The 16,814-nt window shown below is 48.3% G+C and overlaps 2 protein-coding genes across 2 annotated transcripts in view; both read right to left on the reverse strand.

Annotated features, from left to right (window-relative positions):
* numb (NUMB endocytic adaptor protein) overlaps window positions 1-6,956 on the reverse strand; it is a 36,777-nt gene extending 29,821 nt beyond the window's left edge. Inside the window, exon 1 of the mRNA XM_056589769.1 lies at window positions 6,657-6,956. The gene's annotated coding sequence lies outside the window, so the exon portion shown is untranslated. The remainder of the gene's footprint in view (window positions 1-6,656) is intronic.
* Window positions 6,957-8,359: 1,403 nt separating this feature from the next.
* galnt16 (UDP-N-acetyl-alpha-D-galactosamine:polypeptide N-acetylgalactosaminyltransferase 16) overlaps window positions 8,360-16,814 on the reverse strand; it is a 31,157-nt gene continuing 22,702 nt past the window's right edge. Inside the window, exon 15 of the mRNA XM_056590179.1 lies at window positions 8,360-9,457. Within this exon, the coding sequence (XP_056446154.1) occupies window positions 9,314-9,457 (144 nt within the window). The 3' untranslated portion in view covers window positions 8,360-9,313. The remainder of the gene's footprint in view (window positions 9,458-16,814) is intronic.

Here is a 16,814-nt window from a genome sequence, read left to right on the forward strand (position 1 = left end):
TTCATCTTATCTGAGGGGAGTGTGGGATAGCCAGGAGCCAGAGAACGAGTGTGAGAACGAGAGAGCTTATAAGGCTCGCCCGCCCTCCACTCCTCTCGCTCTGCTTCTGTAGTCTCCCTCCCTCTCTATCGCTCTCTTCATGTCCCCCTCTCTCTACCTCGACCTCCATATCCGTCGCTCGGCTATATCCATCTTCTCTCACAGTGTCTGTCTCTCGCCCTCCCTCCCTCCCTCCCCCACTCTTCCGCCCAGTACTTCTCCCCCCTCCTCCCACTGTCCGTATTCCTCTCTTCCTCCCTCGATCCTCGTGTACCTCACTCTCCCCTCTCTCGGCTGGGCAGAAGAGTACCAGAGACGTGCCAGATCCTCAACAAACAGACAAACTAAATAAATGGATTAGGAGGGGAGTAAACAGACGGAGCGCTGAATAAACGCTGAAAGAAAAGAAAAAAAACGCAAGATGCACGGCTGCTCAAGGCCAAACCTGATACGACGTTCATTAATAATTGACACCCTTTCCCTCAGTCGGTGGCGAGACGAGAGCTCCTCATTGATTACGGTGCCTAACAATCTCTCTCCGAGGCCCCACAACACCTCATTCCCGCCGACTCAGAAACCCTGAAACCCTGTCCCTCTTTGTGGTTCTGAATCACTGCAAAACACAGACATTCAGAAAGAGCTTTTATTGTCGAACCCTCCTAACCTCTATGTCTGCTTCTATTTCTATGCTTTTAAATGTTGAGAAATGACATTTGAGATTTAAGTTTTCACTGTGGTAATGCATTCACTACAAAGTGTCTAGAGAGAGAGAGAGAGAGAGAGAGAGAGAGAGAGAGAGAGAGAGAGAGAGAGAGAGAGAGAGAGAGAGAGAGAGAGAGAGAGAGAGAGAGAGAGAGAGAGAGAGAGAGAGAGAGAGAGAGAGAGAGAGAGAGAGAGAGAATTATTATTAGCACCTCTAACCACGTTGGGCCAACAGGACGTCACGACGGTGGCCAGCCGGGACTTGGACGGGACACGGAGGTTCTGTTACCCAGCAGGGGCGGAGCGCCGGCCGGGCCGGGCCCAGATGGAGTGGAAGGAGCTTCCTACCGCGTGAGTCAGCACAACCCAGAAGGAGAGAAACAAACCTGATCACGCAGCAGAAAAAAGGCCCTGAGACGCAGAGCTGGCCCACAGCCCGCCGCTGCCCAGACGTCTTTAACCCAGACACCCAGCTCGGAGCGCCACGGCTGAAAACACCACAACGCCATGTCTTCATAGTAACATCATACAGCTTCATTAAAGTTAGAGTGACGCGGACCTCCCGCCGGTGTCACCCGACACCGCCTCTGGAGGTCACTGGAAACATCGATGCGGGCGGCGATGCGGAACCGGACCGGCCGTCGCTCAGAACCTCAGCCCGCGGGCTCGTTAGCAAATGACCCCGATGCTAATTAACATCAGGCGTCTCTCCCTCTCGGCCAACTCTCTGGGTGCACTGCAGGTCGGGACCAGGTCTCTGGCCTCTCTCTGGCCTCTCTCTGGGTCTACCTCTGGTGGGGACCAGGTCTCTGGCCTCTCTCTGGCCTCTCTCTGGCCTCTCTCTGGCCTCTCTCTGGCCAGTCTCTGGCCTCTCTCTGGGTCTACCTCTGGTGGGGACCAGGTCTCTGGTCTCGCTCTGGTCTCTCTCAGGTGGGGACCAGGTCTCTGGCCTCTCTCTGGTCTCTCCCTGGTCTCTCTCTGGTCTCTCTCTGGGTCTACCTCTGGTGGGGACCAGGTCTCTGGTCTCGCTCTGGTCTCTCTCTGGTGGGGACCAGGTCTCTGGCCTCTCTCTGGGTCTACCTCTGGGTAGGACCAGGTCTCTGGTCTCTCTCTGGTCTCTCTCTGGTGGGGACCAGGTCTCTGGTCTCTCTTGGTGTCTCTCTCTGGGGGGGGGACCAGGTCTCTGGTCTCTCTGGGTCTCTCTCTGGGGGGGACCATGTCTCTGGTCTACCTCAGGTGGGGACCAGGTCTCTGGGCTCTCTCTGGGGGGGACCAGGTCTCTGGTCTACCTCTGGTGGGGACCAGGTCTCTGGTCTCTCTCTGGTGGGGAGCAGGTGTCTGACTGGCTGGCCGCTATAACGATACCGGCTTTGACCCCCAATCAGTTGGGCTCACGGCCAGCTGCCTCCCAGGCCTCAGCCCTACCTGTTCCTTCAGGACCCAGCCCTACCCCTGGCTGCCCCTCTAGCTGCCCCAACAGGACGCACCCTGCCTTGGACAGCAGCGTCTGCTGTATAGTAACAGTGTAGTAGGGTGATGGGCCTGTACTCTGTCGGGATGGGGGGTGTGGGGGGGGGCTGCGGGAGGGGGACCCTCTGATTGGTGCATTTCACCCTTGGGTCATAGCGCTTCCATCATCGGGTCGCCAAGCAACGCCAGCCCGTTACCAGGGAACAGGAGCCAGCCAGGGAGAGGGCAACCGGGAGTCATCGCCAGGGCAATCTTCACCACGGCAGGGTTCAAAGAGAGAGGGGGGGGGTCCATTGGGGGGGGGGGGGATGAAAATGAAATGAGGACACACACACACACACACACACACACACACACACACACACACACACACACACACACACACACACACACACACACACACACACACACACACACACACACACACACACACACACACACACACACACACACACTTGTGGGGGTTGACACTGAAACCACATCCCTCAAATACGTGGTAGAACATTATCCTTAAAAACAACAACAACAACAACAGGGTGCTTGTGAAACCATCTGATGGAGGATCTGTATATATTAGTGAGATAAGGGATGGTTTAATGCTGCCGGTCTGATTGGCCTCTTACCCACAACTATTTTAGACCTCGTCTTCTCGTATTGCATTTCGCATAATTAATCAATCACTAAATTACTAACTAGGAAACTCCTTGGGAGCCACAAATAAAGTTAGGTCCGCTCTGGGCATTACCTATCTTAGCAGCTGGAGCAAAGAGTAGATCCTGCTGACTCTCATGTCTGATGTACACACCTACTGGCGTGCAGCACCATAGCATGCTAGCAGGAGCTACAATCTGGTCAGCAAGTCGCTACGTCCGAGCCGGAGAATTAGACCCAAACACACGGTCTGAGAACTCCAGGGGTGGGGAGGTGGCCTGGGTCAACCAGACCGGTCACTGGACTTATGGTGGTATGGACTTATTGTTTATAAAGGGAGCCATCAAACTCCCCACTATGTTATAGAAGAGAGTCCTGTCTGCAACCACAATGGGCAGCCTAGAATGTGACAACTAGCCTGGGTTGGATAGTCCAGACTAACCGAGCAGAGATCAGAGGGCTGAATTAAACATGAGCCCTGGAGGCTCAGGTATCAGGAGGAGGAGGAGGAGGAGGAGGAGGAGGAGGAGGAGGAGGAGGAGGAGGAGGAGGAGGAGGAGGAGGAGGAGGAGGAGGAGGAGCGGCCCATGACCGGCCTCCTGAGACAATGGGAGCCTGTGAGACCCCCACACAGACAGCGCTCCAGAGGCCCAGTGCAGGCAAACCTGAAAGACAGCTCCGTGCATACAGTGGTGCACACCACACCAACACCCAGCCCCAACACCACCCAGCCCCACCACCACCTCCTCCCAGCCCCAAAACCACCCAGCCCCAACACCACCCAGCCCCAGCTCCACCACCACCACCACCACCCAGCCCTTGATCCACTGGCGGAACACAGCAACACAGAAAAAGAAAGCCAAAGCCCGATGGATCTCGTTAGGACTGTTGATAAAGTCCCTGGGAGGGGAACGGTGGAGCACGCTCTGGAGCTCAAAGCGTTACGAAGGACGGGACGCCCCACAACCACAGAGAACCCACAGGGTCTGAGGCACATGGAGCTACAGAAGCTAACGCCAATAACAATAACAATAATAGAGATGGATGAGGTGAGAGGAAACGGCTCTGCGCCCGTCTGCTTCCTACGGCAGCTCAGCCGTCTGTGTTTTCACAGCGTTAACTCTGGCGGCCGGGAGCAGGGAGTCAGGGTATGTGTGGGGGATAAGATACTAACCAAACAGCCCAGAAACAACAAGCTGCTAAACACAACAACAACAACACACGGAGCAGTCTACGCATAAACAGAACCGGAGACGGCCTCCTTGTGGTTCCGTCGGGTCTATTTTAGGCCACTAATGTTGAATCGGGGTCAGTGGCAAATGAGAGCTCTCACTTGTTTCGGGAATCTTGTCAGAGCCTCTCTCGCTCTCCTGCTCTCCCTTCTTCCCTCTCTCTTCCCCTCCCTCCCTTTCAATCCCTCTCTCCCCTATCCCTCTCTCTCTCTCTCTCTCTCTCTCTCTCTCTCTCTCTCCCTCTTTCAATCCTTCTGTCCCTATCCCTCTCTCCCCCTCCCTCTCTCCCTCACTGTTGAATCTGCTCCTAATCATCTCAGAATATGGGGATGGTGGTGTACACTGTAGAGTATTTCCTGGTGCTGCAGACGCCTTGGTTGCAATGTGGCCCGGAACGATGATGAGGGTTTCCACTCGTACACACGCTGTCTCGTTGCCATGGCGAACGGTACATAATGTAAGCTGCAATGTAACCGCGTTGATCTTCCCTCCGTGTTTAGATTGAAAGCTGCAGCGTTCTGCAGCCCAAAGTGTCTGTTCCATCTTATCCGTCACGTACATCACACTCAGCATTGTCTAACATCCTATCCTAGCTATCTTTGCTGCATACGGGGAACGGGTTAACCTAGCGACTGTTAGCGCTTGCACTTGGTTCTATGAACATCATAACTGTACCGACAGCAAAGTATTCTTGTTTCTCTTTTTTCTGACAAATGTACTTGACTTGTAAGTCGCTCAGCATAAAAACGTCTGCTAAATGCCCTAAATGTAAATGGGTTTGTACAAGTAAACAGGCACAGCACACAGCGAGGACACTATTTACACACCATGACATATGAAGGACCAGCTGCTAAATACAAGCCTGAGAAATACAGGGTGATTCTGAATTACCCTGTATTACTCAGGAACACGCCTGAGTAATACAGGGTGATTCTTATGAACCGTTGTCGAACACAAAACTAATTACACTTGGTGAGTAAAACAGTGTGGAGTTGGTTAAGACTGTGCATACGAAACTTCCTGCGACACCTTCCGAATACAGTCACGGTAACAGGGGTTATCTGATTCTGGAGCCACTGGTTACACTGTGGTAATTGCTCGCATGCTGGGGGGGAGGGGGGGATACGTGAGATACTGGGCGAGATACTGAGAGAGCAAAGGTACGCTTTCACGCATAGATGGACCAAAACAGGTATCCATCTGTAAAACGAGTGCTGTAAGACCGGTCAGTTTGATTCCAGGGCAGGTACCCAAATACCTCGCACCGTCTCCAGGGCTTACCACATGAATGACACGTTCTACTGAACCACCTCTTCCGTCGCCAAGATCCCACGACACGATTTATCACAATGCGGGATGAAATGTTGCAAGCCTATGCAAAGAGTGCACCGCTGCGAAGATCATTGGTAGAATGTGACCGACCGAACGACAGGTTGAGGTGAGTGGCCCGTTTGACGGTTACGACAGACAACATAGTCGGGCCAACACTTGCGTAAGCGAGTGTGACGTGTGTTAGTAACTACTATGTTATAGCATTACACAACCACTACTAAATCATATCAGTACACAACCAAAACTATATATTATTAGCACACAACAAAAATGTTATCAGCACAATGCCACAACTATGTTATAGCAGTACACAATCACTACTATATCAGTACACAAACACTACTATATTGATAACTACTACTGTGTTGTTACATCAGTACGCAACCATTACTATGTTATAATCAGTACACAACGACGTATAAAAGAGACAGTGAGACTTGGGCATCGGACAAATGGTGACATCTTCCACAGTATGGATCAATGTGTTCCAGTGATTCAGATGGTTGGTCTTTCTAGTTACATTTCTTTCATGTTTCTAACTTTACCTCTGTTCCTTGTTCAGCTGGAACAACTTTTCCAAAAAAGCAATTTACCCCAACTTGTAAGAAAGCTGAACAATGTTGCGTAAATAGGGGTGTGTAAAGTGAAGAAGGTGAGAAGGCTACTGAATGTGATCCTACTACTTGTCAGGTGAAGTGTGACAGCGTGTGTCGGGTGAAATAGAAAAACCTTCATCCAATGTACACAACACACCTCGTTCAGCGGGGTACGTAAAGGCGGACCATCTAGGAGACCCATCCAACCAAATACCTTCACCATGACTGTCCAACCTGCCCGATGTGGGTCAGGATGTCCCTGGTCTGGGGGCAGTGACAGCACCAGGGAGGTATGTCGGCTAGTGAACGAGCTAGCTGCTCACGACATAGCAACCCTTCTCTTCCACCTGCCCGGGAAGGGTTCACCTACAGCCGCACACCGCTAAGCCGGGATTCATCAAACCCCGGTGAACGCAGTGTCGTCCTCGCGATTAGCGTTTTTACGACGTTGTCGTGTGTACAATACGAAACACCACCTGGCACCGAGATCAGGATCCACACAGTGGGCAACACCGAGGCTAGCGGAGAGGCTAACGCTAGCTCCGTGCGGAGGAGGAGGACTCTGAACCGCGTCCGAAACACGGCTAACGTCGCGTAGCCTCGCGTGCTACATTCCGGGTCCGTGTCTGCCTACCTGTGATCCGCGTGCCGGTCCAGACGGGGTCGTCGCGTCGACGTCGTTGTCACCGGTGTCTCCCGAACCGTGAGCAAAAATAATTCAATTTCCACCAAAACAAAAAAAAGTGTGTCGTCGGGCACAGCCTCGCAACAGCAGCAGCACCGTCCAGTCGCTACACCTTACTGCCGCTGAGAGGCTGCTGCTCTCGGGTTCAACCAAACTTCGCCCGTGGCAACGGACCGCCCCTGTGCGCAGTGCTCATTGGACGACGCGGGCGAAGTCAAGGTGATCGATTGGCGATAGGGTCCGAGAATCAAGTGCAGTTTCGGTTGGATGTATGGTTATTATTTATAAAGTGGTACGCACGCACGCACGCACGGACAAACACACACGCACGCACGCACAGACGCATACACACACACACACACACGCACACACACACACACACACGCACACACACACACACACACAGGCCCTACTGACGCAGGGTCGGATCGGTTGCGGAGGTATTCTGCACCAAACTCCGGTGCATGAACGCACTAAGGCAAATAGCGCAGGAAAAGTTTCATTTTATTTGCAGTCATTCGGAATCTGATGAACGCCTTCACTTTTTTTTATGTTGTAACTTATTGAAGATAACCTGTGCATTTCTAATTCAAATTTGGCAAGAGCCTATGATTATGATTGATGGATTATTATTTTTATCAGTACTTTTTAAAATATATTTATTTAAATAGAGATCAGCAATGATTGTGACCAATCCCAACCACTTAACCGACAGTCACACGAAGGGTGATTTATAAAGATACTTCGTTACAACGTGTTCCTGGAAACTATCCCTCCCCGGTAGTGCCTGCCTATAGGTGTATAATGAGAACATGTAATCCCCGTTCTCCGACTGTGTCATTTGTCGTGTGGATAAATCAAGATACGAGCCAATGAGCTCGTAATGAAAACCGGCCCCTAATCAGGCCACCAGTTTATCAGCGTTAACCCGCATTCCTCGCATAGCTTCGGCTCCGGTGGGCCAAGCGCTGCTCTGTGCTCTTCAACCCCCATAGGTGGCCACATACAGGAGGAAATGAAGTCGTCAAGAGTTGTCAAGCCTGTTTTAGGGTTGATATCTATAACATCTTCTCCTTACGTCCACAACAAGTATCAATTCATCAACCTGTCAAGGTCAAGTCAGCGCCCAAATCGCTGAGAAACGGCGCTTGGCGGCGTGTTGTGTTAAGTCGCCCCCTAGTGGCCACTGTGGGGACATGAACAACATTATGCATTTTCTAAGGGCCAAGCATTTCATATGCATACATTTTCCGTGACGGCCTGTTTTCTTGATATATTTTCCGGTGTAAATATTATTTCACATTATTCAACATTTGCTTTATGTTGTCAGAAGAAAGTCTTGCACACGTTATTTCATGCGTTGACTGTTAAAGTACGCCAGGGGGCGCCAGGACCAATCAGTTGGCTTCCCCAAACGGTATTTGACAGAAAACGTTGTTCGGATCCTACGCAACAGAAAGGGTGTCGAATAGTGGATAATGGATTCCGCTCTCGTCATCGAATTTGTTTTAGGGTTGTGAAGCGAAAGCATTTAAGACTAAATACTTAGTCAGAAAAAGTCAATTTCGAAAGCAAGGCTGAACAATAACACATTGAATATTCTCCACAACAATTTTTTTATCCAAACACACAATTTCACATTTTAATTGGAAAATCAGACCAAGACTTATTTTTCTGTGCTCGCACCTTTTTATTTTTCGAACAACATAGAGGACTTCACACAAAACCAAGCTGATATCTGGCCCAATTATTTACATCAAACTACAGAAACATAGGAGGAAGCGTAAAGAAAACATTCTTTAGGTCTGACCATGCAAAACAATAAATAATGAATGCTCCTGACAACGCCTTGCATGGTAGTTTCAAGACTGCATTAAACAGAAAACGAAAAGCTCAAGTTTCAGCTGTCGTGGAGTCCTTCTTAAATACCTCTAGCTGAAGCTAGCATGATGCGCATGCTAGGCTAAAGCTAGCATTTTGGCGGATGCTAGGCTAAAGCTAGCACGGTTGTTGGTGCTAGGCTAAAGCTAGCATAGTTGGGGATGCTAGGCTAGAGATAGCATAGTTGTGGATGCTAGGCTAGAGATAGCATAGTTGCAGATGCTAGGCTACAAGACGAAGCCATCATATTAAAGGGGCACACACCTCCACACCTGTGCCAGCACAACACGTAACTTAAGCTTGTTTGTTGTCGGGATTCTCCACAAGGTCCATTTTTGAAGCGATGCGATGAACAGAGAGGTGACGGACGGTTAAAGAGACGGAAAAAAATAAAATAAAAAGTGAGAATGTGCAAGAGTTTTCAGTGGAAAGCGTAAAGAGAATATCTAAAGTAGCCACAGCGTCCTAATTGGCTGAAGCACTGCAAGTGTACAGAAAAAGAAAAAAAACATTCTCGTCCGAGGGTCCACTCACACAGTACTTCCTGTCAGGGGGACAGGAAGTAACCAGTACCCGCCTGTCCAGTTCACCGTCTCTCTCCTTCCACGCCTCCATGGTGCAACGTCCAGCTAGTTTTATCCAGGTAGTTTTCAGGGCCAAGTTCCTCTCCCAGTCTCCATCTCCTGGCTCCGCCCCCCTCTCCTCCACATGCTCCGCCCCCTGGCTCAGGTGATGAGCTGCGGCACCCAGGACTGGCTGGCCACCTGGGGGCGACACTGGGTGATGGCGGGGGGGCCGCCGGGGGTCTGGCTGTCCAGGCAGAGGCCGCTGACCATGTGCTGCAGGGCGGCGCCCTTGGGACGCCACCGCTGGGGGGAGGGAGGGGGGGGAGAAAGAAAGACCTTTGAGTTAACCGACCACTTTTGTATTTACTGCTCTCACTGTGTCAATAGCAGAGGCGTCGTCAGCCCCTTTTTACTGGGGCACGTGCCCCAGTAAAAGTCTCCAGTGCCCCAGTAAAATTCCATTGATCATTATTAAATTAATCTGCAGAAGCGCCGCACTCGCTATGGAATCGACAGGATTCATCAAGTACATCTCCTGCTGCCTCGGGAGTCTTCAGTCGAGCCTGCCTCTTACCAACCAATCAAAAAACGAAAGGGGCTACATAAAAGCCAATCAGAAAATAGCCCTATTGTATCTGGGTAAGATTTAACGCAACAACCAATGAAAAAAATCAGTTATTTACGGATTCGTCCACGTGACTCTTCTGAATGTTTCAGTGGTAAAGTGTGTAAAGTATGACCAAGTGTTTCTTTCTGTTCAATAGTCTAGATAGAACTTTATCAATCCCCTGTAGGAGAAATTTGTTAATAAAACAATAATGGTAAAAAAAATAAGGAATCTCCCACTTCCGGCTTCCATGAAAGAGAACCATACTAATTCACACAATAGCGTTGATGCAAATCTAGCATTAAAGGTTAATTTAAGGAAGTTCTCTCCAGTCACGCTGAAACTAGTTTGCTAGTAGTAGCGCTTTAATTTGCAGTGTAAGAGAATTCTGAGAAATCTGAATGCTGACAAAATTCTCAGAATTCTGACACTACAATTTATTTGCACGCTACGACTAGTGAACTACTTTAAAAAAAACTCGACACTGCGACCAGGCGACAAATGACTGGTGAGAAGCTTCTTAAATTAACCTTTAATGCTAGATTTGCAGCACTTTTCCCGTCAACTTTGTTTTCTAACACCAGCATTTCCACAACTATGCTCATGTTCGTGACTGCTATAGGCCTACAAAACCATTTATAGTGCATCTATTTTTCTGCTGGGTAATGCAGCTTTAATTTGGGCTCTGATTCTGAATAAATGCCGCTGCTGAACTGTGTGAATAAATAAAGGGAACTGAAATCTAAAGAAGACACGTGGTTTTGATGTAGGCCTACCGTGAATTCCAGCTGAAAGTGGAACATTGCTGCCATCAGGGGAAATTAATGTAACCTAGGCATATTGTAAGTAGCTTTCAATTCCTTGTTTTTTTGTTGATCATGTTTCGTTGGAAACCACGGGAGCTGGAAACAGCCCAGAGTAAGTCATCTCCTTTTTTAACGTTACAACAAATTCACAACTTGTTTGACACAAACAATGACAACTTGATTGCTGTTAAAGAATGTTGCCCACATAATTAGCACCAGTTTTTCTATACTGAGCGTCTGTAGCCTGTAGTTTTATAGCACACACACACACACACACACACACACACACACACACACACACACACACACACACACACACACACACACACACACACACACACACACACACACACACACACACACACACACACACACACACCATGCGTGCACGCACACACGCGGAAAATGAATAATGAATGAAAAATTGTCTGTCTTCAAAACTTGAGGAAGTTTTAGTGGACAAAAACTTCCTTAACACAAAAAAGGAAATTATGGATATACAGGGTGTTTTTAACATATATGGATCCAACAATGTTCCCAACACTGACACAGATAATTCAGATCATTGCACTCACAATTCCTGTAAACAATTGTAGTTGTGAGCGATCTTTCAGTGTGTCGAGAAGGCTCCACACCTGGCTTAGGTCAACCATGGGGCAAGGAAGGCTTCACCAACTTTCTCTTTTGTCCATTGAAAAGGAGCAACTATGCAAAGTGAGTCAAAGCCACGTTATTGACCGCTTTGCCACCATGAAGGCGCGGCGATACAGCTTAATAGTGAAAAAATAATCATTAAAAAAGGCTCTATGCAGTAGTGTATGGCCTTATTTAGTTTAATTTAAGAGCTTTGATGGTTCTATAACATTTTCCAGGTTGATTGGTGGCAATGAGCCACCTCACCTTAAGTCAGAAATTCTATTAGTTTTAAACCTTGTTTCTTGCCTTTTTAGTACATGTCGTTCTGGCAAAATTATGCTGTTTCCACACAGCTTCTAAATAAATATAGATGTGTAGACTTCTCCTGATAAAGAGGTGAAGGTCATAAAGAGACTTTTTGTTTATTTGTCAGTTACCTTATTTGTAAATCTTTGAGATGTGTATGTGTTTAAATAAATATAATTGTACGGTACTCATGAATCCATCTTTGCGTCTTTACCTTTACCAGTGCTTTAATATAGCCTACAATATGACAGTGACAATGATTTTGAAGCTTGTACATACCCTTCTGTATCCATCTATTTCATATTGTGCACACGTAAAAAAAAAAATGTTGGCAGTTGGGGGCCTTTGCCCCAGTAAATAGTATGAACATTTATAGTGCATCTATTTTTCTGCTGGGTAATGCAGCTTTAATTTGGGCTCTGATTCTGAATAAATGCCGCTGCTGAACTGTGTGAATAAATAAAGGGAACTGAAATCTAAAGAAGACACGTGGTTTTGATGTAGGCCTACCGTGAATTCCAGCTGAAAGTGGAACATTGCTGCCATCAGGGGAAATTAATGTAACCTAGGCATATTGTAAGTAGCTTTCAATTCCTTGTTTTTTTGTTGATCATGTTTCGTTGGAAACCACGGGAGCTGGAAACAGCCCAGAGTAAGTCATCTCCTTTTTTAACGTTACAACAAATTCACAACTTGTTTGACACAAACAATGACAACTTGATTGCTGTTAAAGAATGTTGCCCACATAATTAGCACCAGTTTTTCAATACTGAGCGTCTGTAGCCTGTAGTTTTATAGCACACACACACACACACACACACACACACACACACACACACACACACACACACACACACACACACACACACACACACACACACACACACCATGCGTGCACGCACACACGCGGAAAATGAATAATGAATGAAAAATTGTCTGTCTTCAAAACTTGAGGAAGTTTTAGTGGACAAAAACTTCCTTAACACAAAAAAGGAAATTATGGATATACAGGGTGTTTTTAACATATATGGATCCAACAATGTTCCCAACACTGACACAGATAATTCAGATCATTGCACTCACAATTCCTGTAAACAATTGTAGTTGTGAGCGATCTTTCAGTGTGTCGAGAAGGCTCCACACCTGGCTTAGGTCAACCATGGGGCAAGGAAGGCTTCACCAACTTTCTCTTTTGTCCATTGAAAAGGAGCAACTATGCAAAGTGAGTCAAAGCCACGTTATTGACCGCTTTGCCACCATGAAGGCGCGGCGATACAGCTTAATAGTGAAAAAATAATCATTAAAAAAGGCTCTATGCAGTAGTGTATGGCCTTATTTAGTTTAATTTAAGAGCTTTGATGGTTCTATAACATTTTCCAGGTTGATTGGTGGCAATGAGCCACCTCACCTTAAGTCAGAAATTCTATTAGTTTTAAACCTTGTTTCTTGCCTTTTTAGTACATGTCGTTCTGGCAAAATTATGCTGTTTCCACACAGCTTCTAAATAAATATAGATGTGTAGACTTCTCCTGATAAAGAGGTGAAGGTCATAAAGAGACTTTTTGTTTATTTGTCAGTTACCTTATTTGTAAATCTTTGAGATGTGTATGTGTTTAAATAAATATAATTGTACGGTACTCATGAATCCATCTTTGCGTCTTTACCTTTACCAGTGCTTTAATATAGCCTACAATATGACAGTGACAATGATTTTGAAGCTTGTACATACCCTTCTGTATCCATCTATTTCATATTGTGCACACGTAAAAAAAAAAATGTTGGCAGTTGGGGGCCTTTGCCCCAGTAAAACTCTAGGTCTAGCAACGCCCCTGGTCAATAGACATGTTATCTGTTTATTATTTTCTTTCACTGGTTTTTATTTTAATAACGGTAGGTGTCCCGTACCCTCTGCTGCCACACCCGCATTTGCGAGTTATTTTGGGTTACGTGTCGCTCAGGAGAGAAAGTATGGGTGAATAAATCTGGCTGAATGACGCCTACAGGGGAGGAAGAGGACATTGAGGTTCAAACCAAGAACCTTTCTGCTGGGAGAACGTTCAACCCCCCTCCCCCCCCTCCCCCCCCCTAGCCTGGAGACTACCCAGACCTCAATCTTTATGGACAAGGGACCTCCCAGGCGGATATGGTTCTGTTGTTTTTCATTTGGCTGGATCCAAGATCTGAGTCCCAGAAACATCAGAGCAATCACAGAAACAGTCGTTAGATGCAGACTTCTTGTTGTGCTTTTTTGTGAGCGTGATTTGGAGTGGAAAGCAGGAGGCCTGCATGGTTGTGGAGCCAAAGTGCGGAGCAGAACAGCCCTTAAAAGGGAGACGTTTGATGGGACGGTGAAGGGGTAGTTACATGTGAATGGTTTTCAGATCCATGAAGAGATATCGCCGCAGTTACAGCTGTTCACCGTTAAGACCCAGCAGACCTCCAGGCCACCACTAGGGGGCCCCAGAGCTACAACGAAGAGTCAAATGATCCCATAATGACGAAGTCAAAGTGACACCCCTTTATCACAAGGGAGGATTCATTCCAAACTCTTAATTTTTTAGACCTTTCGTGAATTCATGTACGTTAAGAGACTTAGAGTAACAAGTTCAGATGCCTGCCATCAAGAAGCAGTCGATGGTTAGGGACTCTTGCTCAGGGATGCCTAAAGGTAGACTGTGGTTTCAAACCCAGGACCCTTCCGGCTAGGAGCCCCATTCCTCCATAACAAAATAAATATGACTAGGCGAGTATTGAATATTATTTATATGAATTTATGTCATAGAAAATATGGAGAGCCAGTTGTAGGTTAGGACCTGAATATATGACGAAAGGACATATCTTCAGGGATTTACACACAAAGAAAATTGTTTCTTTCATAATTGCGCTTAATAGCTAATTAATTCCTCCTGGCTGATGGTGATTATTTAAATTCTTATGTTGAAAGGTACGGAGTAATAGTTATATCTGTAGCTTGGGACTTAATAATATAATGTTTGTAATCTACATTTCCTGATAACGTAAGTAGCAGCAAAAGGTATTTCAACGTAATTGCAATAATCCTAATGAATTACATCATTGTCGTCGTTATCAGTAATTAGCACAAAGCGCGTATTCGACTAGATAGCCCAGAACAGCGCTGCTAGCCGCACCTGATCTCATGTTATTAGTCGAGTTGAAAGCAGTTGGTTTCTGTTGAAAGTACAAGTGAAGAGCTCAGTCTGGGAGATGAAGCGATGAGGCTAATAAACCTTTCAGGTTTCAGGGCCTTGGCGTCGCCTCCGTCTGAGCCGGGATTACGCCGCCGAAGTGCCGAGATTCCGAGAGGAATGAGCAGGATTAGCGCGGAAGACGAGGTTCTTAGACCCAGGTTTGCTCAACGCTGGGAAGCAGGAGGAGACGAGAGCAAACCAGACGCAACCAGCTCTGTGAACGTTTTCTCTGAGGACGGTGTTAATCGTGGTCCTCAAAACGTGTGTGTGTGTGTGTGTGTGTGTGTGTGTGTGTGTGTGTGTGTGTGTGTGTGTGTGTGTGTGTGTGTGTGTGTGTGTGTGTGTGTGTGTGTGTGTGTGTGTGTTTCAGTGATTCATTTTATTAAATAGTATGAACCAGTCAACAGAAACAGACGCAGAAGCAAAAAAATAAGAAAAATGATTATGTTACCCCCCCCCCCCCCAGGTTACCCCTGCATTGGGAGTATGACTCTGGGGCTGAACACACTATCAGTGTGTGCTCCTTTGCAGGAGCGGCCCCCTCACCAGAGGGGATGGATGGTGTGTCAAGTGGGAGGGGCCGCAGCTGTCAGAGCAATGTGGGAGCCAGGCCGCCCCCCCCTCCTCCCCAGGACCAGACTCCAGAGTCCTCCTCTCTCCTCCTCCCTCCTCTCTCCTCCTCTCTCCTCCTCCTCCCTCCTCCTCCCTCCTCTCTCCTCCTCCCTCCTCTCTCCTCCTCTCTCCTCCTCCTCCTCCTCCTCCTCCTCCCTCCTCCTCCTCTCTCCTCCTCTCTCCTCCTCCCTCCTCTCTCCTCCTCCTCCCTCCTCCTCTCCTCCTCCCTCCTCCTCCCTCCTCTCTCCTCCCCCCTCCTCTCTCCTCTCTCCTCCTCCCTCCTCTCTCCTCCTCCCTCCTCCTCCTCCCTCCTCCTCCCTCCTCCCTCCTCCTCCCTCCTCTCTCCTCCTCCCTCCTCTCTCCCCTCCTCCTCCTCTCTCCTCCTCCCTCCTCCTCTCTCCTCCTCCCTCCTCCCTCCTCCTCCCTCCTCTCTCCTCCTCCCTCCTCCTCCCCACAGACCAGGCGCTCCCACACACTCCCACCCCCCCCAACACATGGTCTATGTTACCAGCCCCCCCCCCCCCCGGTCACCACCCGGCCCTTGAGTCAGGGGACTGGGGGGTCTCCAGCTGGGGGGGGGGGGGGGGGGAGCTCTTGTTTAAAATAGTTATCCCGATATATGTGTTACTTATTATGTAGTTCAAGTAGTCAAGTAAGTAAAGTAAAGTAGGTTGTGGCCCCTGGAAAGGGAGGTCTGGGGCCCCCTGCTGGAGCCGCTGCCCCACGACCCGACCCCGGATAAGAGGTTTGGAGATGGAGGGGGGACGGAGAGGCAAGGGGGGTGGAAGGGAGAGGGCGGTGGTCCGCAGTCGGGAATCGAACCTGCGGCCGCTATGAGGAGTTTTGTTTTTACGCTTAGTGCACTAGTGGGGGGAGTAGCACACCTGAGAGCTCGGGTTATACTGTCCTATTTAAAAAAGACTAAGCGCACACACACACACGTACACACACACACACACACACACACACACACTCACACACACACACGTACAAAGCCAATTGGGGGCTACACCACACTGGGATGCGGTATGGAAGCCTCTCTCAACCACTGATTTATTTACCAGCGCCGTGTGATCAGAGTGGATCCCGCGGAGAGGCATGTGTAGAGCACATGGCGGCGGGAGACAGCACTCTCGTTTGTTTCTGGGGGGGATACGTGCTCTTACTCATTCATTGCGAAGAGATTCACTCCCTTTAATGGACATATTCCTCCTTTTATGCTTTCGGGAAGGTTTCAGTGTCTCTCTCTTCTCTCTGAGTGTATCTGGGAATATTCATCCTCTCGTTGTTTCAGGAGATATTCACCCTCTCACAGTTTCTGGGAATATTCAGCCTGATTGTTACTGGGAGGATTGATTCTCCCCGTGGTTCCCGGGTCAACCTCTCATCGTCCTCGGGAGATTCAGTTTAGTTCATCAAGCCTTCTGGAGGAAAAAGGCTTGATGACAAACGGATGACCTAAACAAACAGGGCGATTGTGTTGT

This window comes from Gadus chalcogrammus, chromosome 5 (assembly GCF_026213295.1).
Source record: "Gadus chalcogrammus isolate NIFS_2021 chromosome 5, NIFS_Gcha_1.0, whole genome shotgun sequence".
Classification (NCBI taxonomy): domain Eukaryota; kingdom Metazoa; phylum Chordata; class Actinopteri; order Gadiformes; family Gadidae; genus Gadus; species Gadus chalcogrammus.